The sequence below is a fragment of the Marmota flaviventris genome, chromosome 4 (genome assembly GCF_047511675.1).
Source record: "Marmota flaviventris isolate mMarFla1 chromosome 4, mMarFla1.hap1, whole genome shotgun sequence".
Taxonomy (NCBI): domain Eukaryota; kingdom Metazoa; phylum Chordata; class Mammalia; order Rodentia; family Sciuridae; genus Marmota; species Marmota flaviventris.
In genome coordinates this window covers 31,953,401-31,979,958 of record NC_092501.1, presented here as the reverse complement: position 1 = coordinate 31,979,958, position 26,558 = coordinate 31,953,401, and the positions used below count along the sequence as shown (strand labels likewise).

The following is a 26,558-nucleotide window of genomic DNA, read 5'->3' as shown; positions in this document are numbered from 1 at the left end:
TCTGTAAAAAGAACCAAGTCTGAGCCTCACAAAACATATTTTTGCCTGCCTGGTCCTATCCCATGCATGTCAATTCTGTCCCAGGGTCTGCCTGTCTTTGGCTGGGGCCCATGTGCTACTTGTTCCAGCACTGATCCAGACTAGCTGGCTCCAGGACTAGCAGGAAGAGGTACCCACAACCTGCCAGAGACTAAGCAGGAATTGGGCTCCCATTTTGTCTTTTCTCCTGCTTCCTTATCTAGCCCCAAGAAAAATCATGAAGTGGCCACTTAAGATTGGACGCCTCTCAGATTTCAGCTGCATAGAGCATGCTCCATGCATTTCTGGCCATAGGACACTTGGGCATCAGACCTAGTTGGCATTCCCTCAGGGCTGGTGAGGGCATGATAACCTGTCAGGTCAGAAGCTAGTCCTGCACCTAGTAGAGAAAGAATTGAGGGACAAGTCCAAGGTCCCCAACGATGTCGCCCATCTACTCCTTGGCTCCCATCCCACCTGAACAGGTGACACCAGTACTCTCAAGGGCAGAGAAAGACATGAGCTGTTGCCATTTCTTAAGTTTCCTGAATATCAAAAGGAAATGATGAAATTCCATAATAGTGTCATAGATAAAGTTATTCATATTAAATGTTTATAGGGAAGAAGATCAAAAGACAATGTAATAATAGTGCTGTTCACGGGATAATTAATGAATTGATTTTAAAGATGTATGTTTTCTGTTAATGGGACCTGAATTTAAATTTCTGAATTTATATTTCTGTAGTTTTATATACAGCCTCATCTAAATACACTTCAAAAGTCTAAATTTGAGACTTTAACTCACATGGCGTTATCCCCTTTCTCTCCCAAGAAAGGAGAGATGATTTGGAGTCAGGGTTATTCAAAAGGCCCTAACTCAATATGCAGATAGTAAATATTGTCCTCATTCACTAAACAGTGTCTGTGAGTTAGAGTTAGTACGAAGTACTTTACACATCCTTGCACTTTATTGAAATAAGAGTCCAATGAAGTATCACCAAGGAGGCGGCTGAGGTGCCGCTGGGATTTCCCTTGTCCCAACTGCTAGGAACACCCTTCTGTACCCAATCCATTCTGCATCTATCTCTCTGCTGCCACAGCAGCCTTGCCCCAGGGCACACCTTCCTCCAGTGGCCTGTATAGGGTAACTGATCCAGGTGGGGAGAAGACTGGCCCTTTGGGCCTAACAAGGTACAACTCTGATGGGACATTTAGCTCCAGCGCTCCCTGTGAAATAGGTCAAGGCAGTTGGGACAACACAGCAGCTCTTTATATCCCTCTCCCCAATCCATCCTCCTGGCTGCTCCCAGATATAGAGTCCAAGGACCTTCCTTAATAAAACAGCCGGCAAAATAAACTGCCCCTGGGACCAGGGAACGCAGCCTGCAACAGGACCAGAGGGGCTAAGAGACTTCCCTAAAATCACTCAATAACAGGAAACCAGCAAAATCAGTGGAGAGGCAGGGGAAGAGCTGTGAGATCTGGAGGGAGAGAAGAGCAGAAAGTTATTCAGAGATTCCTGGGATCCCAGAAGACCCGTCAGGCCCACAATTCACGGAGGTCCAAAGGGCCAGATCCCTGGTCCACTGGCAGAGACACAGCAAAGTGTCAGCAACTCAACCAGAGTAGGTCCCTTTGCAGATGGCCTTTAGGACTTCCTTCTTGGAGGAGGTGAAATTTGAGAAAAAATTTAAAAGTATGACAGAAAGGCCATACCAAGCAGCAGGGGAAGAATGAACAAGGAGTAGGAAAGACAGGGAATTCTGGTAGACTAATATTATTGAATAATGGTTGGGCTGGAAAATTTGGTGGGAGGGCTCTGAATGCCAGTGATCTGGTGTGGAATGCAGTGGGAGCAGGCAGAGGCTTCCCCTTAGTCCCATCTCATTCCACCATCCTCCCTCCTCCCTCCCTCCCTCCCTCCCTCCCTCTGTCTCTTGAATCCATCCTCCCCTGACAAATCCATTTCCTCTCAGTGTTGGCCTGGTCTGGCCATAGCTGATACTGAAGCTCACTATTTATAGCATTTGAGGACAGACAGAGTGGCAGGCCTCGTTCCCATGACGCCAGGGCTCCTCAAGAATAGCTTCCTCTCTGCTGGGTCCCCACCCCCATTGAGTCCATCTTCTCTCCTGTTATCTCCCAAACTCTGCCTCATTGTGCTCATTCTTGGGTAGCACCAGGATGCTGCTCAGTGGGAATAGAGCCAGAGGCCTGCTGACTGTGGCAATGCTGACCCAGGCCCATTAGGTCACATGCCAGGCTGGAAGAGGGCTGAGCCATCCTCTCCTACCTCCAGACCTAGCCACCTCGCCCCTGACTTCAACTCCCATCCAATGGCTAACCAGGGTTATTTAATCTCAGAAGGTAAGAAGAAGGGATACAAACCACAGAGATCTGAAATAGAAAAGGATAGTAAACATTATGATGGGGAAATGACAGTGAAGACATCTACCGTCCTAGCCAAACTGTGGCTCCTATTTAAGGCCTTGAAAACATGGTTAAAAAAAAAGATTTGTCATTTGTCAGCTGTGAGAATTTGCAAGTCATTTAGGCCACTAGGCTAGGGCTATTTCCTCCTTGTCTGTTAGTCAACAACTATTTATTGGATACTTCTCATTTGCTAAGAACTACTCTATGCATTAGAAAATCATCAGCAAAGAAAACAGACAAAAATTCCCACCTTCATGGAGCTTACATTTTAGTGTATTAGACAAATAAATAAGCACACTTTTTTGTGTATATATGTTTACATAGGAACATAGGTATTCAGGAAGGAATGTGCATGTATATGTGTATTCCCATGCATATGATTTTCTGCCCAAAAGGCCTAGAAGAAAAGATACTCTAGAGCATCAAGTATATCCAGTGCCCAGATGTTGGTTTCTAAGTAAAAGGAAACTAGAACTCCTTAGAGAAACCCAAGCCTGCAGCAGGATAGGTACAAGGTACGCCTGGACTGGTTGGCTGTTTAAAATCAAGAAAGTGCTCCAAAAAGGTGATGAGGGGCTAGGGGTGGAGCACAATGAAAGAAAGGGAGGGAGGAAGATAAGGAAAAACAATTAGAAGCATGTTAAAGAAAACAGAAACCTGTTTAAAGAGGCTCCCACTGGCCAGTTGTGTGATAAGTTGAGCACTAAAATCATCCGGAATTATAATCCATTGGGGGAAATAAAAACAAGAATTCACAAGTCCACACAGGTATGTACATGGGTGGGTTGATGGATGAATGAGAAGAGTTCTTGCTTACAGGAGAATTCTGAATGCTCACTGATAAATGTAGGAGGAATGCAGGAGTTTCAAAAATGTTTTGCAGGCTGGGGGTGTGGCTCAGTGGTATGAACCCATCTGGGCTTCGGGATTCCAGGCAGGGAAACAGCAAGTTCAGAGATGGACACCAGCTCGGCATGGTCACTGGCAAGGAGACCAGGGGAGCCTCAGTGAGTGGGCTGGAGCTGGGTGAGTGAGGGGAAGAGTAAAAGAAGATGAAGTTGGAGAAGTAACAGGAGCCTGACTAGGCAGCACATGGTGGGGGCATTTGAGAACTAGGAGAAGGAGGGAAGGCCAGGAGGGCCTTGTGCAGACGATTAACACCATGTGATGTATGTCTCCTCTGTTCAAAACAGATGGGAGAAGAAGCAAGTGGCAGAAGCAGGGAAGCAGGGAGCAGGCTGCGAAACAATCCAGGTGAGGGATGATCACTAGCTGGGACCCAGGGTGGGGGCAGAGGAGTCTGAGCAGGGCTTGGATTCTGGCTGTATTTTAAAGCATTTGCTAATGGCTAGGAGGAGGGGCACAGGAAGGGTCTTGAGATGACTTGGATTTGGGGGCCTGAACAGCAGTTACAAGGCAAAATTGCCTTTAACTGAACAGAGGGAGGCTGTAGAAGAAAATGATCCTGATAATGATATGTTGGGGAGTTTAGTTTTAGAGATATGTAGGTTTCAGGCACCCATTAGCTATTTCAGTGGAGATGGGGAACAGACAGAGACAGGGGCCAGAGACCCAGGCAAGACAGAGCATCCAGGGAGATTTAAAGACACCAGAGTGGATAAGGGAACCAGGAAGTGGCTCGAGTAGGGTCCAAAGATCGAACCTGGCAAATGAGGAATGACAAAGGAGACTGAGAGGTGGGATTAGAACCAAGAGAGGGTGGCATCCAAGAAGATGTCTCGAGAGTGAAGGGGTCGTCGGGTGTGTTGAGGCTCCTCAAAGTCCAGGCAGTCAATAATGGGATTTAATGCCACGAAGGTCATGGCAGGTCCTGAAGAGAATCCTGATTGGAGTGGGATCAAGAGAAAACAGGAGTGGAGGAGGAGCAGGCAGCCAGGGGACGGGAGCTCTCCTAGGAGTTCTACAGCGACCAAGGTCAGTGAGTCAGTAGCTGGAGGAGAAGCAGGACCCAAAGAGGTTTATCTTTAACTTAAGAGGGGAGCCAGGCCATCTCCGCAGGGTCATGGCAAGGTGGCTGTGATTGTGCGGGAGTCTGTCATTGTTTCCAGATAAGCGGGTACTATTGTTACTCCTCTCTCTGGCCTGACCCTGCTCTGGGTTGACCCTTTCATGGCCCCTGGATTAAAGCTTAACTTCCCATCTATCACGTGCCTTCATGTAGCTCTTTTTCAAAGCCTTGCCTTTGTCTCCTCTGGCCTTTCTCTCCTGTAATTTGCTGATGGTGATGTTCAGCTCTTCACCAACTGCTCCAACTCACCCCTCTTGAGCACGGCTGCCCTCCTCGGATCTCAGTGCCTTATGTTCAAGAGTCCCTGGTTAATTCTTTGGAAAGTTTCAAAAATACTCAAGACCATTCACCTACAAATGAACTCCCAAGTGGAAGGTGACCGGGGCACCTCTAAACCCCACATTTTGTGAATAGGAAGCATTTTATGATAGGAGACTTCAGGAGGTTGAGGGAAGGTATAAGGTGATAGATTCTCAGAAACAAAGAGAAAAGGACAAACCCAAGGTGAAGTGCAAGGAAAAACTGACAGGTCTTGTCAAACGGGTGACTAATATGTGAGTGTCAAAATACTTAAATACAGCATCCCATTTGATCTAGCATTTCTACTCCTAAGACTTTATCTAGATTTTTTAAAAAATGTAACCATTCAGAGTACTAAGAGTATGTAAAAGCTGGTTCACTATGGAATGTTCCATGACAGTGTATTACAAAACATCCCAAGTGTCAATAATATACCATGGCACATTTAAACCATGAAACGTCATGTAATCATCAAAATGATGCAGAGATCTGTACATATTGTCAAAAAATGTTTACGATAGAGTAAGTGAAAAAAGCAGGCTGTACACATACAGTCCCCCTCTCTCCCCCTCTTTCTCTCTCTCCTATAAATGATATATCACCATAGTAGTGAATAGGCATGTTTTCTGTTTGTTTTACTTCTTAAAGTTTAGATAATAACTTTGTACATTTAATTTAAAAATGGAAACAGGTCATTGATTAAGGGGTGACGTATAAAAGGGGGGGAATAGATAAGACTGCCCAGGTAACAGATTAGAGAAGTTCCAGAGCATCCATGTTTCAGGGCTGAGAAGATAATCAGAAGCCAGGAAATGGATAAATAAAATGTGGTACATATACACAATGGAAATATTACTCCACCTTCAAGAAGAATGAAATTATGGCATTTGCAGGTAAATGGATGGAACTAGAGAATATTATGGTAGGTGAAATAAGCCAATCCCAAAAAACCAAAAGCCAAATGTTTTCTGTGAGAAGCTGATGCTCATCTAGTGAGGGGGGCAGGTAAGGAAGAATGAAGGAATTTGGGGTTGTGCAGAAAGGAATGAGGAGAAGGTTGAGGCTATGGGGATGGGAAGGATGGCAGAACAAGACAGACACTATTACCCTATATACATGTGTGACTACACTACTGGTGTGACTCTGCACTGTGTATAGCTAGAGGAATGACATGCTGTGTTCCATTTGTATACAGTGTGTCAAAATGCATTCTACTGTCATGTATACAAATTAGGACAAATTTAAAAAAAAATTTAAAGAAAGAAGCTGGGAAAGAACTCAAAGAAACAGCAAGGGGAAAAGCAGTAAGCTCTCACAGAAGTCAAAGGAAAGGAGAACCCCAGCTTATGAGGCTCATGGCTGGTTGGCTACCCCAAAGTCATCTCTCCAACCACTCTGTCTTATCCACCTCCACGAAGCAGTTTCTTGGCAGCTGGGAGTTACCACATGGTCCCTCCTAGCCAATGAGATGCTGGGGTGCTTTGGAAAAGACTTTTGTCCCCTTATGAGGGAAGCATGCATAGAGGAAACCTCTGTCCCATGTGGCTCCCTGCCTCCTGCCTCCACGTGCAGTTGTAGAAGGATGCGATGCTCAGAGCTGCTATGCTAGCCAGAGTGTCATCATGAAAAGCCAACAGAATCAGAAAAACCAAGCAGAGTCCTATCTTCTTTTTTGAGAGATAATGAGACACATTAGTGTCACACAAGCTGTCATGTGTTGAGCCATTTGTTAGTGTAGCTGAAATCATTTTTTTTTAAACCTGATAAAGAAAATAGGAGTGCAAAGTTCTTGGTGATCTTTGAGATTTGGGGACCTATAGTAACACATAGGTAAGCCAAAGTGCAGGTGATCAAGGGTGAGGAAGCAGAGGCCCAGGGCTGAGCAACCCTCACAAGCCTCTTGTGAAGGGTCAAGATGACAAGGAATCAGCATGAAGATTTCTTCTGTTCCAATGCTATTGTCTTGGTTCTGGCATAACAGTGACTAACAAGGGATATGGACTTTCCACTGAGCTTTCAATGTTGAAGCCTATGGTAGATGTTCATCAAACGGTTAGCAGTTATCATTATTCCACGAGGTCATGCTTGTATGTTGACATCTTTTGGTAAACTTTAGATAATCCAGAGGTATATGCTAGTCTATGAATTTTTCCAGCTGTCTGTCCCATGGAGGCAGCAGAGTGTGATCAATGGAGATGACACTGGCTTTGAAGTCAGACTGAATCCACGTACTTGTAGGTATATCCTTGGGCTGAATTCCTGAGTCTGATTTGTCACCTGTACATGGAGATAAGAATGGTTACCTCACAGAGTTGGTATGAGAAGTAGATAATGCATGGAAAAGTGCAGGTACACAGTGGGCATTGGAATGACTGCAGAGCTCAGTGGTGGAACTGAACCTCATTTTGGTCAGCCATCTTCCCTTCTTATCTGAGGAAGCCCAAGTTTAAGTGGCATTTCTAATGTCTCACAACATAGTAAGGATCAAAGACCGTATTTGAACTCAGATCAGATTCGCAGCCCATGCCCTGTCTAATAATTCCTTTGAAGAGGAATTAGCACACTAACCCAACTCAGCAAGACACTTGGGATGCAGAAGTCCTAAGCTGTGGTCTGCTTTTCGCCAAGTGGTCCAGGAGTAAGACAGCACTCGCAAAGGTTTTTTGTGACCTCACCTCAGAATTCACACAGCATCACTTCTGCCATATTCTATCCACAGACCAGATAGAATGGGGGAAAGGGACCACACAAGAGTGTGAATACCAGGAAGTGAGGGTCGCCAGAGACATTCCTGAAAGCTGAAGCATCTTATGATTATTATGAAAATAGTTTTGATATTATGAATCTCTGGACTTGACTGCAAACCGTGCTTTGAGTTCCTTGATCTATGTAATTTAGGCCACTACTGCAGGTGATTCTCAGATCCACTTCCCCTTTGCAGATTTGTCTATCAAAAAAAATTTAGAAACAAGCAAGTCAGAAGGAGCCAGACACTCTCAGTCAACCCAGTTATTTTACTTCTGACAATGACAGAGTGAGGCCCCTGGAAGAGCAGCAGACTCATGCACCAGGACAGACTCAAAGTGTCATGGAGTCATCCAGAACTTTTGCATCATGGCTTTTTGTGTCCTTGGGTTTATCTTAAATTTTCATGAATACAGTAGTCATCCTGTTATCTGTGGATTTGCTTTCTGTCGTTTCAGTTCCCGTGGTAAGAAGTGTGAGTACAAGATATCGAGAGAGATGACCTTTATATGTATCACTTTTATTACAGTACATTGTTATAATTGTTATATTAGTTATTATTTAATCTCTTATTATACCTAATTTATAAATTAAGCTTTCTATTTCTATAGGAAAAAAACCAGTAGACATAGAGATCAGAGCTATCTGTGGTTTGGGGCATCCTCTGTCTTAGAATGTGTCCCTCACAGAGTAAGGGATGGCCAGTGTATTTTCAATCTGAAACTTTTCTCATCTAATTTATCTATGAATTACCTGAATCAAGAGATGATTTCTTTCATTTTCCCTAAAAGCCACTGGCTAAGTGTTCCTGAGCCAGGATTCATTTCTACATGCTAAGGTTTGGCAAAGCCACCCATGTACAACTCATCCAAACATTTTTATTTCCTCCAGAAGAGTTCTGATATTTTTAGCATGTGATACAGTCCTGCGGTGCCCTTGTGGTCACTGTTGGCCCCCTCCACAGGATGGACGTCATCCTCCACTGTGTTCTTCCCAAGATTTTGACTGAAGGGCCTTCCGCACACAGCCTGCATTCGGTTACACTGAAGTTCATGTTGGGACACCACAATGATGTTTCATTTTCTCAAGTTTGCTGTAATAACTCTCCAAGTCCAGTGCTTCCTGCTCCCCTCTTTTTATACTAGTCACCCCTCCCTGGATTTTCATTCTGTGAAGTTTGGGTAGAGCTGCCAATCCCACTTCACCTCCTTTGACCAAAGTGATGAGTGCAGGGAAGCAAAAAAACTCAGGTTGGACCTGCCAGGGTCTGGAATTGTGTTCAGGGAATGCCAAATAGGAAAGCCTCTTGCCTCTAGAATCAAGTCAGAGAACTGAAAGAAATGAGGCCAGAGCCGCCTGCAGCCGTGTTTCCCATTGCTGTACTCAGTAGGTGAAAATGTAGCCAAACAAGACCAACAGAGCCAAGAATAAGATAAATACAGATGAAGAAAGTTGGAGTCTCTGGACTCGCTCCTGCCTGAGGCGAGTTCCAACTCCTTTTGGTATGTCTCAACAAATGCCTGAGTGTCAGCCTTCTACCACTTAATCATGGAAAAGGCCCCACTACAATCCACTCTTTGGGCCATAATTATATTAGGAGGAATCTGCTCCCTGAAGGAGCAAGTGTTGAGAGAAAATATCAGAAGGCTGAGAAAGCAGCAAATGATCTGGAAAGAGGATTGTGAAGGGGCTGACCAGAGCCAGAAAAACAAAGAGAAGCATTTCACAGAAGCTGACAGTGGAGTAGTTTTAATTGGGTGGTGGGAAACACTCCTGTGGACTTGGCAGGAGAATAAATTGGTACTTTTAGGAAGGCAATTTGACAGTTTCTTAGGATTTGAAACGTCCCTGCTCTCTGAGCCAACCATTCTACACAAAGCAGCATTGTTTATTGTGGTAAAAAGCTGGCAATAACCTAACACATTTGCATCATCAATAAGGGACTAGGTTAAATAAATTTTGGAAATATGTCCAAGATCTATTAAGAGGAAAATTTGTATAAGACCATGTAAAGCATTTATTTAGAGACATGTGTTTAGTATATGCAAAAAGGCAAGCTCAGAAGATCACAAGGCAGACAGTCGACAGCAATATATGCAGGAGGAGGAATATAATTACAAAACTCTCACTATCTATTTATTAGCCCAATTCAGTTGGAAGTTAATTTTTTATGTTTCTGCTGCCATAAGAACATGGTTTGTTTCCTTCTTTTGCTGTTTGTAGAACATATTGAGTCCTAGGTCTTCTGGCCTCAGGGATTCATTCACTCATTTATTTGACCAGAAAAGGAACAAGTGTCTTAGTGCAAAACAAAATCACTACCCTCAGATCTTACAGGATTTTTAAAAAATTTTTATTTTATTCATTTTAGTTGTTGATGGACCTTTATTTTTTATTTTCATGTGGTGCTGAGAATCGAACCCAGTGCCTCCCACATTCAAGGCAAGCGCTCTACCACTGAGCCACAACCCCAGCCTCCAGGGATATTTTTTGTGAAGACAAATATTAGATGGTGGTGTTATAAAGGAACATAGAAAAAGAAAAGGAGGGTAGAATGCTGGAGGTGCGGACAATAGGCTCCAGTTGTATACAAAGTTGTCAGAGAAAGCCTTATTGACAAGGGAACATAAAGACCTAAAGGAAGGAAGGAAGGAAAGTGGCTGTTAAGTAAGGGATCTCCCAGGCACAAGGAAAAGCAAGCACAAAGCCCTGGAACTGACGCATGCTCGAAGGGCTTGAGACCTTCAGGAGAGCTGAGGGCTGGAACAAACCATGGGAAACTAGCAGATGAGGTCAGGGACAATGGGGGGCGGGGCGGTATGCCTAGGAACTTGAGCCTGTTGATCCACTCTGAGAGATCTTCAGAGGGTTTTTGGATCACCTGTAGAATGATCCCACCCTGGTTGCTCTGTCAAGGGTAGAAGCCCGGAGAACAGACAGAAAGTTATGGCAATGCTCTAGTTGAGAGAAAATGACTTGAAGTATAATGGCAGAAATGGCTGAGTTCTAACGGTAGTTTGAAGGTACGCTGATGGATTTGCTGAAAGCGATGAGGGCAGGAGGGAAAGGTTAGCAGTGCCTGTGACCAGGGCCCGGGAAGACAACGCCTCTCCCAGGCCTGTCTGAGGCTCAAGTCCAGCACTTAGGACTAGTGCTGTGAGTTGGACAAGGTGGGAAAGGAAGGACAGTGTCGGGGGGAGAGGGTGGAGGTTTGAGTTTTCTCTTAGGGGAGAGCACTATGTGCAACAGAACCCACCCTGGAACAAGGTGGAGGTGATCATGGCCTGGGATGGTAGGGAGACCAGACACCTAGTGCCTTCACACACTCGGTTTTGGGAAAAAACCAAGAAACCTATTATAGTAAGAAATGACTCATGAACCAGATCTAATTTGATTTAGAAAAACTATGTTTTCCCATGTCTTAATGAGTGGATCAAGATCCATTATGTATATTTTATCATGTTTCATTTTTGGTTTAAAAGACATAGGTGCATTATTCTTGTTATCAGAATAACATACTTTAGGAAGAAAGGTGAAATAGTCAATAGCAATAAATTTAGAGAAGGCCATGGAGTTACTGAGAAAAAAGTAAGGTAAGAAATGATGTCCTCCAGCAGGGTGGAAGCCAGGTGGCCACTGATTAAAAACAGACAGGACTGAGGGTGTGGCTCAGCAGTAGAGCCCTTGCCTAGCACTGCGGGGGGGGGGGGGGGGGGGGGGGGGGGGGGAGTGGACATGAGGACAGGAGTGTGAGAGAGAAGCAGGGTATAGAAGCTTGACAAAGGCAAGAACCAACAAATGGCAAGAACAAACATATTCCACACAGTTCTGAATAAAGTTTATTAAATAATATGTACAGCAAAGGTAGTAATTCAGCACATCTATTTATCAAATCAATCCACTGCAATAAAGAAAAATAAATGAACAGAAAAATCTGTGTCTGCATAGTACATGCTCTCAGTGTGTCATTTAAATGGCAATACTTTAACTTAATTGGTTATATATAATGTCAGTTATTTTTCTTTCAGAATATAATTTTTTTTGTAGTAACCTGTTCTAGCAATAGGACTTAATACCACTGCAGATAAATAGGACTGCAAAACAAAAAAAAAAAAAAAAATGAGATTATAGTTACCTTCTCTTCCCAAAAGAATGATTTTAGTATAAATTTTAACAGTTTGCAATGGCTATTTTTGTGCTAAAAGTCTGCAGGTGAGTTATTTGGAATTCCTTCATTTAAATAAAAATGGAAAAACTTCATGACTTCCTTATTGTCCTCCCCATTCATTCAAATTTTTAAAATTATTTTCTATACAGGTAGGTACATGGCCTATACAAAGTTAAATATACATATTTACAGTCCCACTTCTCACGCACGTGATTTTTTTTTTTCTTTTACTGATCCCAGAGAGACTGCAAAAGGTAAGTAGTTTGGGGCTTGCCTTTACCTGGAAGCACTGCTAATATATCAAAATGTGTTGCGAGGCATGCCGCCAGTTAGTCGCACTTGCTATTAATAAACCTGTATAAACATTTCAGCATAAAAATAGGTACTTTATATTACTAAATGTTTGAAGACAAAAGGGTAATGGGAAACTTTCGCTCTCTTGTTTTCTCATACATAGGAAACTGAAGTGATGCGAATTTGAACATATGATTTTATTAAAGTCGGGCACAGTAGTGAGGCATTGGGGAATTTCTGGAGATATACAAATGTGTGAGGCTGGCATCATATGCAAATGTAGCTTTACAAATTGGTTTTATTTTCTAGCTGTATTTAAAGAGGTGTTCAAAATTACCTACTTAATCAAGAAGCACCCCTCAAAAAACTCTTAATAAGATTGTGTTGTTAACGGTTTGCATCTAAGGAAGAACAGGAGGCGCATGAGCCAGTACGGGGATTACATTCCAAAGTGGGTGAAATGCAGTGCGCAAGCGCACCGTGCTTTTGTATCCTTACTGTAGCCCCCAGAGAGAGGCAAAAAATAGTGCCCTCCCTGGTGAAGCAGACCTTCCACAAACAATAGGTTTTACTCTCACTGGGTCCTAAAGAAAATCCAGAACGCTTTCTACCCAGAAACCCCCCTCCCCTACAGTTCCACAACCTTTTCCCTTGGGGTAAAGGCTTTGCTCTGTCCTAGTTAAAAACAAATGTCTCTGGAAAGAGGTAACACCCTCTTCTCATCAGTCATTTACACTTTAGTGTGAATGAAGCAGTGGTGGTTTCTTTCCTGCAAGCCTCCTTTAGAGGACAGGGAGAAAGTGAGGGTACTGTGGCTGACTCGTGGGCCCTAGGAGGCTGGTGGGATTCTAAGAAGGGTATCTGGGAGAGCAACTGGGGAAGAGATACTAAAGACAAATTTTGCCTACTTTTTTTTTTTTTAAAGACTCCAGACTTGGGGACAATAGTCTTGGTGTATTTCTGAGATAGATGCAGAGAACCAGGCATTCTAGTACACACCCTTGCCACTTAGACTTGCTACTCCTATTTGTGACCTTGGAAATGTATTTTTGGGGACTATGAAAGTTTGGAGACTCTGGAAAAAGTTCCCAAGTATTTCTAGCCATAAGCTACCATCAGACAAAGGTTCTCCCAGCATCCTAGCTGTTCAACGGTGAGCTAATGGAGACAGAAATATGACAATGCTTTCTAGCATCCCTCCAGGAGAAATACAGCTCTACCTCTCGCACCCTTCTTAGCACATATCACAGTCTCTCTTAAGTTCCTTTCTCTGTATCTATCTCCCCAATTGCTTCTGAGTTCCTGGTGGGCAAGGAATGGGGCACCTCTATCTTTGTGTCACTAAGAGATCTAACACAGAAGCTGAAAAATTCCCTTAATACAACATGGACAGAGTTGCAACTAAGTACCCCTAAACAAATGTCCTTGTCAGGACATTTGGAGGAGGGCTTCCTCCTCAGATCCAGTACCCTCAAAGGACAGAGCTCCTGACTGAGTAGTGACAGAATCACTGCTTCACACTAAGGCTACTGCACCTACGCCTTTATCGAGAACAGAAGCCTCACTGGGTGCATGAGGATTCCAAACTATGGGTGACTACGCTATGAGTGGTCTTTGAACTTGTACCAGGAGATAAAACTGGCCTTCTAGGCCTTGAGCAGTCTTTTGTATGTTTCAGCAGTCAGCATATGTCACATGTGTTAAATGAATCATTACATCCCACTTTGGATTAAGCCTACCAATCCCAAACTGTCCCAGCCAAATACAAGCCAGAAAGGTTAGCAATGGTGCTCTGATAAATACAGCTGCAGCTGCAGATGCCTAGTGATGAATGTTTATAACAGCCACTGATATGGGAAAAGAACACACTGCAAATGACCCCAGGGGCTGCAGGGCTTCTCAACTTAATCACTTAGAAATACAAATGTAATCTATCTGCTTGGCCATCTGCTCCCCAATTCTCAGGACAAACCTCATGAGCTTTTTCATCTGGAAGAAGGGCAGTTGATGGCAAAGTTGCACAGCAGGCTGATGGCACAAGGTACCTGTTTTGCCTCCATTTCCTCAACTGTACCTCTGCAGGTCCAGGGAGGATTTGGTTTGGGGCCAATTGGGGGCCACCACCATTGTCAAGAGACAGCTCAGCAGCCCAGACTGACCTCTAGAGCACTGGGGCTCAGCTGGCCCCAGGGCAGCCAGGGATGGAAGCTGGGGTAGTCAGTGGATGCTCAGGCTTGGAACCTTTGGAACCTGGCTGGAAACCTATTTGCCTGAGGCCCCAACATTTGCTTTAGGCTCAAGAACCCCTTCAAGATGGAATTTAAGGTTGGGGCAGCAGGAAGCATCTGTGGCTAACTCTGCTCCTGGACTGTGTTCCAGGTCAGATTATCCTAGAGGCAGAGGGGAGTTTGAAGGCTGGAGCAGCTTCCAGAAGCAGCTAAGTGAATGTAGAGTTGCCTCAATTCTTTCTGTTTAGCACACAGTTCAGCCCTAATATATATAATAAGTTTAGACAGGTTTGGGTTTTAAACACAACATTTCTCTGTTCCTGTCTTTTACTTCTTACTTTATCCACTGCATTGATTTTCATAGTGATTTGACATTTAAATAAAGAGACTGGTTCATGAATTATGCTTCATCCTCCAATAAAAATAATCTCTGTGGTTTTCAGTCTTCTTATAGATATAAAGGTTTTACATAGTTGCCTGGGAAAGTACCAAACTGCCTTGTCCTTCTTGAAGTACCTGCAAAACAAACACATACACAAAATGAGAAGATCCACTCACTGTGTTCAGAGAGAGCACTGTAGAGATTTCTGGTTGAACGTCACTTTTAAAATCCAGCAGCTTCTAAAGCACTGTATAATTTCCAAACCAAGTTCCCCTATCTTATCTCATTTTGGCTGCAAAATGATGCTAGCTGTTAAGAAAGGTAGGCATGTCTACTATTCCTATTTTTCAGATGAAGAAACCCAGACTCAAAGAGCTCAAATAACACTTGAGGACCCTTAGCTTAGTAAGTGCCAGAGGCGTAATCTGAATTCAGGTCTCCTGACTCCCAGCCATTTCTCTTCCTGACATTTCTTCTTTTGGAGAAATCAGCATAAGACAAGACACAACAAGACAACTGGGATTTAGAATTTCTGAACTGCAGGATTTCTAACAGCCCACTGACTACAAAGATGACTACACACCAAAAAGAAATTCCTCTCAAACCCTATGACCTGGCTCCCTGTCACCTTGTTAGGGTCCCACTGAACCAGGAGCACTGAGTCCTCTGGGAACAAAGCCCTTCCTGGGTTGCTCCTTATCTGGATTTGCTGGCCCCTAATCAAGCCCCTCCCCTGGGTCCCTCTACAGCAGGGGTGGCTGATATAGGTTGTGTCATCATTTTCCTCTCATTAGAAAGCATCACAGTTTAACACTGCACCCTTTTGTCAGCTGGCTTGGATTTGGCTCCAGAATCCTGCTGAACACAGCACCTCAAGCAGCCACGATGAATGAATTGGGATCATTGCCAAGTGAAGCTTCTAAACTAAAAGAATGTGTCAAGGCTAATGACCCACGAAACATCTAGTTGCACCCTTAGGGAGGCTAGTCAAGAAGGGTAAAAAGAACTGAGATGGTAAGACCAGAGCTGATAACCACTCACTTGTACTTGTACTCATATACTGGTTAGCACCTTTCCTTATGGATGAGAAAAAATGAGTCAGGCTACTGCTTGTATTCTGAATACTAGGCTACTTTTCAAAGTGATTGAAGCATGTGAGAAAGATATCCAAAGTATTTCCTTTCCCCAGTGACTGGGGATGCCTCCATTGGAGAATAGGTGCCTTTACATTAAAATACTTAGCCAGGCTCAGTAGTGCATGCCTGTAATCCCAGTGACTTGGGAGGGTTGAGGCAGGAGGATTGTAAATTCAAAGACAGCCTCAGCAACTTAGCAAGAGCCTGTCTCAAAACAAAAAACAAGAAGGGACAAGGATTTGGCCCAGTGGTTAAGCACCCCTGGGTTCAATTTACAGGACCAAAATTAAAATTAAAAAATAAAAAAAGGAAATACTCATGAAGGAGTTTAAGAGCTAATATACACTAGAGCTGCACTCTCTAAGATAACAGCCAGAGTGGCAACTGAGCAGCTGAAATGTGGCTAGGTGGAAATCTGCTCAGCTGTGAGTGGAAAACATACATTGGGTTCTAAACTGAACACGTGGAAAGAAAACAAGTAAAATATCTCAGTAGTCATCTTTATATTGGTTACATGTTCAAATTATAATATTTTGAATGTACTTGGTTTATAAAATATATCGGGATTAATTTGGTTGGTTTCATTTGACTTTTTTCAATGTGGCTTCTAGAAAATTTGGCATTTCCTGCACAGCTTGCCTGGTGTTTCTGTTGGACTCAGTGCATCAAGCTGGCCACTGACTTCTCAGATCTTACTTTCTCCTGAATAGAATGACTTAAGGTAGTGAGGGCTTTGGCCTTCCTGGGGTCTCAGAAGGATGGGGTCACTTTCTAAGAAGCTGGTAGGGCCAAGGCAAGTCTTCCTGACTTCCCATTGATGCCGAAGTCTTACTGTTCTCACCACTCCAGCCTTGACATTGCTAGAGCAAAGCTTTTCCAGAGAGATCAGGGAAAAGTTGGTCTTTAGAGAGAAGAAGAAAATTAAGGCACAGAGTAAGTCAGTGGCTCCTAGCATTATATTCAGGTAAGTAGCAGTAAGAATGTGGGTCTGAGGAGAACTTGGGTGGTCTGAGTTCCCATCATTTGCTACCTGGGTGAACTGGGATAGTAACTTAACCTCTTTGGACCTTACTTTTTGAATCTGTTAAATGAAGAAAATTCTTGTTTACAGGGCCGTTCGTTGATATATCATCAATAAAAGCACACCAAGCACAGCTTCTGGCTTGTAACAGAATCTGAGCAATGTTGATCTTTTCTCCCCTTCTCATATAGGCAAATTCTTTGCTGTTGTCAAAACACAAGGGATAGAACCTAGAGTCTCCCACATGCTAGACCAATTAGGTCAATGCTCTAACATGGGGCTACACCTGCTATAACTAAGCAGGTTGCTTTGATCAAAGTTATTAGAAACCTGGAGTAGATTAAGAAGATCTGTGTAAAACCCACACATAAGCTTGAAATTCTCATGGTAGACAAGTCAAAATTTTCTTATTTTGTTTCATAAAGAGCTTTAAAAATGAAATTTCCAAATGAAAATAGACATGCACAACAGAAATATAAAGGAGACCCAATTAATAACAGTAATGAACTTGACAATTCCCTTCCCATGTGTCAGAATTTGGCATGCTTGGTTTTAGATCCAACATTAGTAACATCCACACAGTCTTAAGAGTAAAGAGACCAGTGGCCCAGCATCCCATTGGTGGGGCAGGAGCTGAGCAGGCCCTTCTTTCTGTGCAGAGAAGACAGCTTCCTGCATGGCTCATCCCTCCTAGTTCTTTCTTCAACTAGAAATAAAAACTTGATGAGATTCTTACCAACAAACCACCCATCATCGCATTTCTCCATGACATCAACAATATCTCCATCCCGGAGTTCCAACTCATCATCATTCTGTGGTACATAGCTATATAATGCTTGGTAGCTAAATCTATAAATGAAAGAAAAAAATCAATAAAAAGTGACTCAAATATCACTAGGATTAAATGACAAGCTTTTAAACCCCATTTCTATCAAACCAACTTTTAAGTAACATTTCCTAATCATCAGTAGGGATTAATTGACTATTTCTCTAATAATGGCATTTGGAGAAATGCATTCAACATAGAAATTAATAACTGAGACGGACAGGGAGAGGAACTCCTGATAAGCAAGTCATGATCAGGCCTCTTATTTAGTTTAATTCTATTACCACAGTCAAGCTTTTCTGTCTAGAGCCCCTTCCACTTCCTACCCTGGTCTTTAAAGTAAAACAAGGCTTTTTCTTAAACTGGGATAATATACATAGACTATCATGGAAAATCAGAAGTTACTTAACCCCAGAGACATTACATTCTGGCTATTGGAGAACATAAGGCCATTGTAAAAACAAATACATGATAGATAGATTGGCAGGAAAATATTTTTTAAAAAGTATATTCCCATTGCCTCACTGATCAGCAAAACTGCCTTGGGTACTCCCCACTTTCTTCTTCCTTTTTTTTCAGTGTTGAGGATGGAAACTGGGGCTTTACACATGCTAGGCAAGTGTTCTACCAGTAAGCTATATCCCCAGCCACCTTTGAGTACTTTTAAATGGATGTAATTTTTCTGAAACTCCTGAGACCTTTGGCTTTTTTTCTTACCAGTAATGTTTGGGGGTAAGAGTGTTATTTACTTGCTAGTCAACCTGAAAGCATTTGGACTGTACTGTTCTGTCCCACAGTAACAGTGGATTGCTGGTGGTGAAATATGACATCTGCTTTGGTATTTTATTTATTTCTTCAACAAATACTTAAGGGGCACCTACTGTGCACCAGCCTCACACTTCTGTTTACTCACTATTTTGAAACACAATAGTAGCAGCAAAACTTGGTAAATAAGTCAATCATCTACTATTTCTAGTAGAGGTCAGTGGATTCCAGTGTGTGGGCAAGACAGACTATAGACATGTATGCAGAGTCAGTTCCCAGAGATAAGAGGTTCATGCTGTTCTGTGAAGGCAAAGGGACAATTTCACTTAACATATTTCTCCAAGTATATCGATACTTTGGTTATTGAATGTGGCTGCCAGAATGAAGGTCTCTAATGAGGAGTTAAGAGATGCAGATAGATTTCTAGCTGATAAACTAACACATTTTTTTTTTCTATACTTGTCTGCTATTTCCTACCTAACTTGGATTCTTATGTCTGGCTGTCCAAATCTCTTAATTTCCACCATGGCCGCTTTGGGATATAATTCCTGACGTCTATTTTCTGTTTTCAGATGGTAGAGACTGGTTGGGGAAAAGTCAGCACCCTTGCTGCCCAGGCTCCCAACTCAACTTAAATTTTGATGGGCCTCACAGAGCTCGGGTCCTTGTCCCTCAAGCCCTCACTCCATCGCCCCTGCCAATTCTGGTGCCCCACTCTCTACCAAGCACTCCTTACTCCACCTCCCCTTCCTCAGATGAAAGCTTGCTGTGAGGATTCCTTGATCTTTCCTCAGATTTGAGACTATGTCTCTGTTCACCTTCTGCTCTGTTGGTGTGCAAGGGTCCTTTCTCCCAGCCATGTTGACTCCCCTTCCTTGGGCTCTTGCTTTACTTAGATCTTCTCACATCTCTCAATTCTGGCAGCTCTTCTCCTCCAGTATAAAGATGCTTCAGTCTCTGCCATATCCCTGTTTCCTTAATCTATAAGCCCCATCTCCCCCACTGCCACACATGTACTTCTATTTACCATCAAATTCATTCATCAGCGCTTTCTAATGGACCACAGGCTGGCAATTCCCTACTAACCTAGCTATATTAAAGGTCATGAGTAGTCTTTCATTTACCAATGGGAACACCTGGAGGACATTTGTCATAACCTACTCCTGGTCTTTTGGGGCCAGGTGGCACTGCTGGACTGCTGCTGCCAGCTCTGGTCTGTGAAAATGAGTACTCCTAGACCCTCATCTGTATCTCCTGCTGCCCCTTCTCAGTCCCCTCTGCTGGCTACTCCCCTTTACCCTGTTATCTCCATGGGTAATCTTCCACACTTAAGAGGATTACAAAGAGCCCATTCCTTCTCCACTGCATTAGCATCTTCTCATTAGCATCTTTGTCTCTTGACTCTAAAACCTACCCCCCAGAGTGATCTACCCCCAACAAAATATGATCAGTATGTTCCTTAATACAGTAATCTTCTGACACTTTCTAGTGCTGGTAGAATAAAATCCAAACTTATTTACACTACTGAAATCTACTATCTGACGTCACCCCACTTCTTGAGCTTAATCCCCATTTCCTCTGAGTCACACACTGCAGTCACACAGACCTTCTTGAAGTTCTCCAAGCCCCACCCACTCAATGCCTTTGCCTATATGGTCCCCTCAGCTGGGAAGACATTTTTCTCCCTATTCTAGTTTTCACAATCCAATTATCTCTCAGTGTTTGGTTCAATTCACCCTTGCTCTGTGAACAGAATTTTCCCCTATGTGCATAAAACAAGAGATACTCAATACATTTTTTAAATTAATAAATGAATGAGTCAATAAAACCTATTCATTCATTTATGCTCAGAATTAACTGTTCTTTACATTCCCTACAACACTAGAATTGAGACAGGTGAGCCCAATCCTCATTTGCCCTTGTATGGCAAGTCTACCTCTCTCTGTGATCTCTTTTATAATCCTACAACCTGTTTTCACAGTGCTTGATAGGAAACATGGCCTTCACTAGAAATTTGCAGAGGACCAGGGAGTGATTTGCTCATACCCATCTCCCCCCCCCCCCCCCCCCCGCCATGGCCATGGCTATGGCTGTTCTCACAGTCAGTCAATGATCCACTCTCTAAGGCCTAAGTCCACCAAGAACGTGAGCACCAAAGGTTCCCAAGTGTACTTACAAATCTGGTGAGGTTTGACTCCTGTCTGGGGTGACTCTTCGCTGCTGGGCTTGAGGTTGCTGAGAAATGATTAAAGATGATTTATTGTCAGAAGGGGATACCTTGTGATGAAAGTCAAGGGGATGAGAGACAGTGCTGCAGTAATGAACAGATTTCTCGGCAATGTTTATGATCTCATTGCAAACTGCTTCCTGTGAGGTGGCCCCGAGATATCCAGAAACCCCCATAAAACAGTCAATGTGGGGACAAAAAAAAAAAAAAAGAAAGAGAGGAAGAGATGTAACATTCCAGACGTAGTACATAAGTCCAGGGAAAAAACAGAGTTGAAGATCCAGGTTAAAAAAATAGATTTCCAGTAGTGTGGAGTGCAGGAGGGATCCAGGCGTAAGCATGGAAAAACAGGTAAGATACAGAAGAATTTGGGATTTAGTATGAATATTAAAAAAAAAAAAAGGCAGAAGCATAAAAGCCTGTAATTAGTGAGCAACTGTTACAAATGGAATAATCTCAGGGAAGAAATACAAGTATGTATCCCCAGTCATGCACTAAATACATTAATTTAATCCCACATGTAGGCAGAGTGGAAAAATATTCTTTAAATTCCTCTGCTTCTTTGAGGGAAAGAGGGTGGCCTAGCTACTGGCAGTATAATAGCCATTGTCTTCTAAATAATGGCTCTGTGAGTTAACCAGGCATTACCTCAGACTCTAGTCAGTAAGGATTCTCTTTAGAAAAGCTACGGTCTAATTCAACAGGCATCTTACCACATAGCTCTTTTCAGATTCTGTGAGATCAGGTCCTGCTCTCAATGAATGATGAGAAGGCTGTGATCACCAAGCAAATCATAAGGGAGACATTTTAGCAGATGTCACATTGGCGAGGAGTCAAAATAAAAGTGTGAGCAAATACACGTACCACACCATTACACTCAGATGACACGAGACACTCGCAGCCTATGGCCACTGAGTTTCCATGACAACACGGTGGATGCACAGGAGAAAATGCAAATGTACAGAGTTAGAAGCAAGCATCCAGGCAATGGAATGGGAAATCCGAAACATGGCTGCAGTGTGGTGACAGGGAACAACACAGGGTCCCCAGGTGGGCAGGAGAGAGACAGGAAAGGCTGTCTTCAGAAACAGACTTGTCTCCCATGCATACTGGTCCCCTTGCCCTCAGCTAACAAACATCTTGGGAATGGCTGCTGTACCACAGCCAGTTTCAATTTTTTGTTAAGTAGGATCCTCTGACAGCAGGCCCACAAAACTATCAGGTCTGCCATGAATGGGTACTTAAAAAAACTGAAAAAGAATAATACTTGTCAAACACTCCTGGGTATTATCTGAAGTGTCAAACAAGACCACTCCCCTGGAAAAATCTGCATATGACATACTCCAGTGAAGTATGAAGCAAGTTCAGATATCTCCTAGGCCAGAGTTTACTTCCAGAAATAGGATTGTGTGTCCTGACACAGACGTAGAGATGAAACAGTCACTCATCACTCACCAGTACTACATGTTGATGTGGTAACAGGTGCAATTCAGGCCACACAGACCCACCTTTTAATCAGGGCTCCCATCATGGAGGCCAGGCCTTCTTTGAAAGACTATTTGGAATCACTTCCCTCAAAGAGGATTGAATTGCAAGCTCTAAGAAGTCTTTCTGAACAGATATTGAAAAGCCATCTTTGGAGAAATTCTCCATGTAAGCTGCAATAATTGCAACAAGCCACAGCAACTCCAGCGCCTTGTAGAAGGGCACTTAGACATTTTTTTGTGTAGGATCCACTTGTTTCATAGAGGCCAAGAGAAAGCAGGGACCTCTTCTGAGGTCATATAGTGAGTGAGTGTAGACTTGTCTCATGGCTTCTCTACTGTCTGCTTGGTCTCTTCCATCCTCACACCATCTCCACCTTAGCAATTATGCTCTCTGACATAATTGTTAATGTGTCCCACACAATCCCTGGGGATAGGCAGGTGAGGGCTGATCATCCCCTCTTCTTTAAAAACCCTAAAAACTGATGCTCAGAGAGGTTTTTGTGCATTCCTCAATGTCATTCAGCTGGAGAGAGTTGAGGCTGCTTGTTTGCTCTTTCCACGCACAGAACCACCCCCTCCTGTTCATCTCCACTGCAAATGTTCTCATTCTTTAGCACACCCGGCACCACCAATTTCCATCCCAGGCATCCCTTCCATTCTCGCATCCTTTTGGGAAACCTCTTCAAGTTTTCTAAACCCCTTCCAAACCTTAATCGCTCAAACCAGTGCCCTTAGATTCTGGCAGGAGTGAAGAAAAAGACAGAACTAAGAGGCCATTCCATGCTCTCTATATTGTCTCAGGACCTGCAGGCCTTTGCCAGGTGCCCGAGATTGACCTTGTACAGTTCTACTTACTTCCCACCTCGCTTCTGGATCAAGACTTCCATGTAACAAAGGAGAGAAATGGACATTTCCAAGTACTTGCTCTGGGCTTTCAGAAGAATGAAACTAACTTCGGGGCACCTCAAGTGGGTGACAGTGACAGTCAGGTTTGGACTTGATGAAAGGACAAGTTTCTAAAAGTAAGTGCTGTCCAACAACCGAAGTGGCTGCCTAAGAGGAAGTGAGTTGCCTGCCATAGCAGCTGTTGGAACTGAGACCTCCATTGACTGTTACTAGTCAGGATACTACAGAGCAGGGCTCCAGCCTGGGCAGGTATCACCTGGGATGCTGCGTAGTGCAAATTCTTAGTGCTTATGGCATATGTAATGAGACTCAGCATTTCTATTGGTGGTGCAGATGGTGCTGGTTCTCAGTCTAACTTTGGGAGGCAAGGTTGTAGAAGACTTCAACTACCTCACGCTGAGATTATCTAACTAGAGTACGGCAAGACTGGTCTGGGTCATACCTCATGAGAACTTTTGTTCTCATTAAAAAAAAAAAAAAATTCCACACTCCAGCTGGTGGCCTGATGACCTCAGGTCAAAGCAATACAAAGACAGGATGTGAACAATCTCATGGCATGATCTCCACAGCTTACAAAAGCTCCCCAGCATCCTTCAATCAACCTAACGCCAAAGCTGTGCCAGGAACTAACTGATCACCTAGCAAACAATTTGGTGCTTAAAAGAAGATTAGTGAATCGAAAATGGTACAAAAGACCTGATATTTTATAAGCACATATAGATTCATTACCTCATCTAACTTTGGTACTAACCCTTTGACTTGGGGAGAGAAGAAGAGAAAATTTTAAGGCTCAGTGCAGATTGAAGACTTCAAAAGGTGACAAAACTACTGAGCATAAGAGCTGAGCCCCCATTCATCATCTCACTCTTGGTTCATGATGGGATTGCTGGTGTGACCCTGAGAGCAGCACTCAATTTCTACTTCTTCTGGAAATAGGCTGTATAATTTCTCTTCTTGAATGTTTTTTGGTGCTCAAAGGAACCTTCTGTAAAAAGGAATAGTGTACAATAAAAGATAGCATCCAATCATTAACCTAAGGATCCACAGTACCTGAGGGATATTGATTGCTCAATTAATACCTTCTTTGGTCTCAGGCCACACTCAAAGCAGAAGATAAACATCATCATAGTCTCCACGTCTGGACAGGACAAACTTAACCCCATTTCTGAGAGGTAGGGATGACCAAGTTCCTCACTTAGTGTTTGTTGAGTAAATGAAGGAAGAAGGCAAGATAAACATTTACTCTATTAGCTCAGAGACACGTTCTTCCTATTTAGGTTTAAATAAAACATCTCAAGTAGCTGGAATGTAAACCTGAATTTTTTAGGGGGGAGGGAAGTATAGCATGGGGTGGACCATCAGTGGAGATAGAACCCATTTAACAGGTATCACAGAGAGCAGCTTTCACTTGGAAGGCTGTTTACCCTTGGGGTTTCTCCCCCTCTAGGTATGTTTTCTCATTTACTGTTCCTGTTTTCTTGTCACTTAACAGCTCTCACTCTAAGCCTGTGCTGTCCAGTGTGGCAACCATTAGCCACACATGGCTGTTGAGCACTTGGGTTGTGGCAAATAAAGAGTGAAATGTGTTGTAAGTGTAAAAACACAAACTAGACTTCAGAAGCTGAGTACAAAATAAAGAATGCAAAATATGTCATTAAATAGCTTCTTGGATATTTGGGTTAAATAAAATCTATTATTAAAACTAATTTCACCTGTTCCATTTTACTATGGCTACTAGAAATTTTCAATTATATATGTGGCTCAAATTACCCTTCTTTGGATGGTGTGGTTCTGAACCCTCTCAAGGTCCTCAGCATTTGCCCTTATTTGAGCCTAAGAGTAGACACAGGTTCTCACCAGGACCTCATCCAGGGCTAAGAATAAAGGGAGTGTTAGCTCATGCTATGTACATTTTTGACTCTGGAGACACATTCCTATTTTCATGTGTTTGGAAAAACAGTAACTAGTCTAACACACTGCGCTCCATCTTCCTCCCATCAGTGCTAAGCAGGTGGGGGCTGCTCATACCAAAACCACTTTCTTCTGTATTTGCACCCAGTTGCCCCTTCTGCCCCCCAGCATTTGTTTTAGTCTCCCCAAGTGACCTTGCCCGTGACCTTGCTCTGTTGCCCTGCTGTCCTATTCTCAGTTCCCAGAAGTCCATCAGATATCTGATCTCGGCCTCCCTGGGGCTGTTAATCCCCTCTGGATCCACAAAACACCTGGTGCTACTGAGGAGTTACTAATCATCCTCTTCCAGCTTTGAGTGGGTGCCAAAGCCTTGAAGCTCAAAATAAATTACACAGAGACTAAAGAGCAGCAGGAAGGCCTGAGATGTGGACGGGATAGACACTCACTCTCTCCATGGCCCCAGATCCTTTCCAGAAATACCACGGGTCTCTGCAGCTCTCCTAACATCTTTCAGAGATGCCCCTGCCTTCTCAAACTGCACCCATCTTTCTCATGACCTACACTGGCCTCCCCGTGGGACCATGAGAAAATCTGGCTTCCATACTAGTCTCTGACACCAACTAGCTAGCTTTTGAGCAAAATGCTTAACTTCTTTGGACTTCCAAGTTCTGAAATAAACAAGAGGGTTGGGCATAATTCACATAGATGTCTTTTTGGCTCTTAACAGCCTCTGAATTAATAACCAGGATGAGTAGGGCTGGCTTGGCTTAAGGGAGGCATCCCTCCACTCACTGCCTAGAAGACTAGATGGAGGAGGGCTTCTGATCACAGCCTCCTGATAGGGATGCAGAGCTCACTTCTGAGGGGTTGCCCAGGGATAGTGATAGAAATTTTGCAGTTCCTGGAACATGGGCATACTCTGCCAGCCGGGTGGGAAGACATGAATGACTCAGCTCCTAGGTTCCAGGAAACCTCCAAAGTGGCCTCAAAACAGCCTGTGACTCCACCGAATTCTCCTATTGAGTTGACTGAGGAAAAAATTACACCTTAACTATAAGATTATTAACCAAGAGCTGTTTAAACTGTTGGTTAAGCCCTCACCTGCTTAAATATCTACATTTAACCTCCTTGTAGATCACTCCAGGGACAACACATTAACTTTGTTGTAACTTGAATCTGATTACAACACCAAACTTGAATGCTCAGCCAATGCTCACTGTTCTCCTCGTAGAAGTTAGTCTCCAATTTCTGTTATAAAATAGGGCAGTAATGGCGGCTGTGTGTTAAAGTGGGCAGAACCCAAGCAGAGCACAGTGGCACATGTGCGAGACTGAGGCAGGATAAGTCTAAGTTCAAGGCCAGCCTTGGCAACTTAGTGAGACTCTATATCAAAATTTAAAAAAAAAGAAAAGTGGGCGGGGGGTGGCGCCTGGAGATGTGGCTCAGTGGTAAAGTCCCCCTAGGTTCAATTCTAAGTACCTCCCAGCCCCAAAGTATGAAGAACCTAAAAGCTTCCCTTATGCCTTTGTCCTCAACATGGGAGAGAATTAGGAGAAGCACTAATATGTGGAGTGCAAATTCTCAGTTTTCCGAATTCTTAATTTATGTATCCCAGAGTAAAATGAGTCTCCCATCTTCCACTTTTTCTCTTTCCCCTCTTCCTCCTCCCGCAGGGGTGGGAT

General features: G+C 43.3%; 1 protein-coding gene across 23 annotated transcripts in view; it reads right to left on the bottom strand.

The window, feature by feature from the left end:
• Positions 1 to 11,341: 11,341 nt before the first annotated feature.
• Sorbs1 (sorbin and SH3 domain containing 1) overlaps positions 11,342 to 26,558 on the bottom strand; it is a 231,918-nt gene continuing 216,701 nt past the window's right edge. For 22 of the 23 annotated variants that reach the window (XM_071611055.1, XM_071611059.1, XM_071611057.1 and 19 more), the window contains 3 exons: positions 20,522 to 20,580; positions 17,491 to 17,603; positions 11,342 to 14,731 (listed from right to left, as the gene is read on the bottom strand). In XM_071611055.1, coding sequence (XP_071467156.1) covers positions 14,664 to 14,731; positions 17,491 to 17,603; positions 20,522 to 20,580 — 240 coding nt within the window. In that variant the 3' untranslated portion in view covers positions 11,342 to 14,663. Of the gene's footprint in view, positions 14,732 to 17,490; positions 17,604 to 20,521; positions 20,581 to 21,285; positions 21,346 to 26,558 lie in introns of all 23 variants that reach the window. The other variant, XM_071611075.1, reaches the window with a different exon arrangement.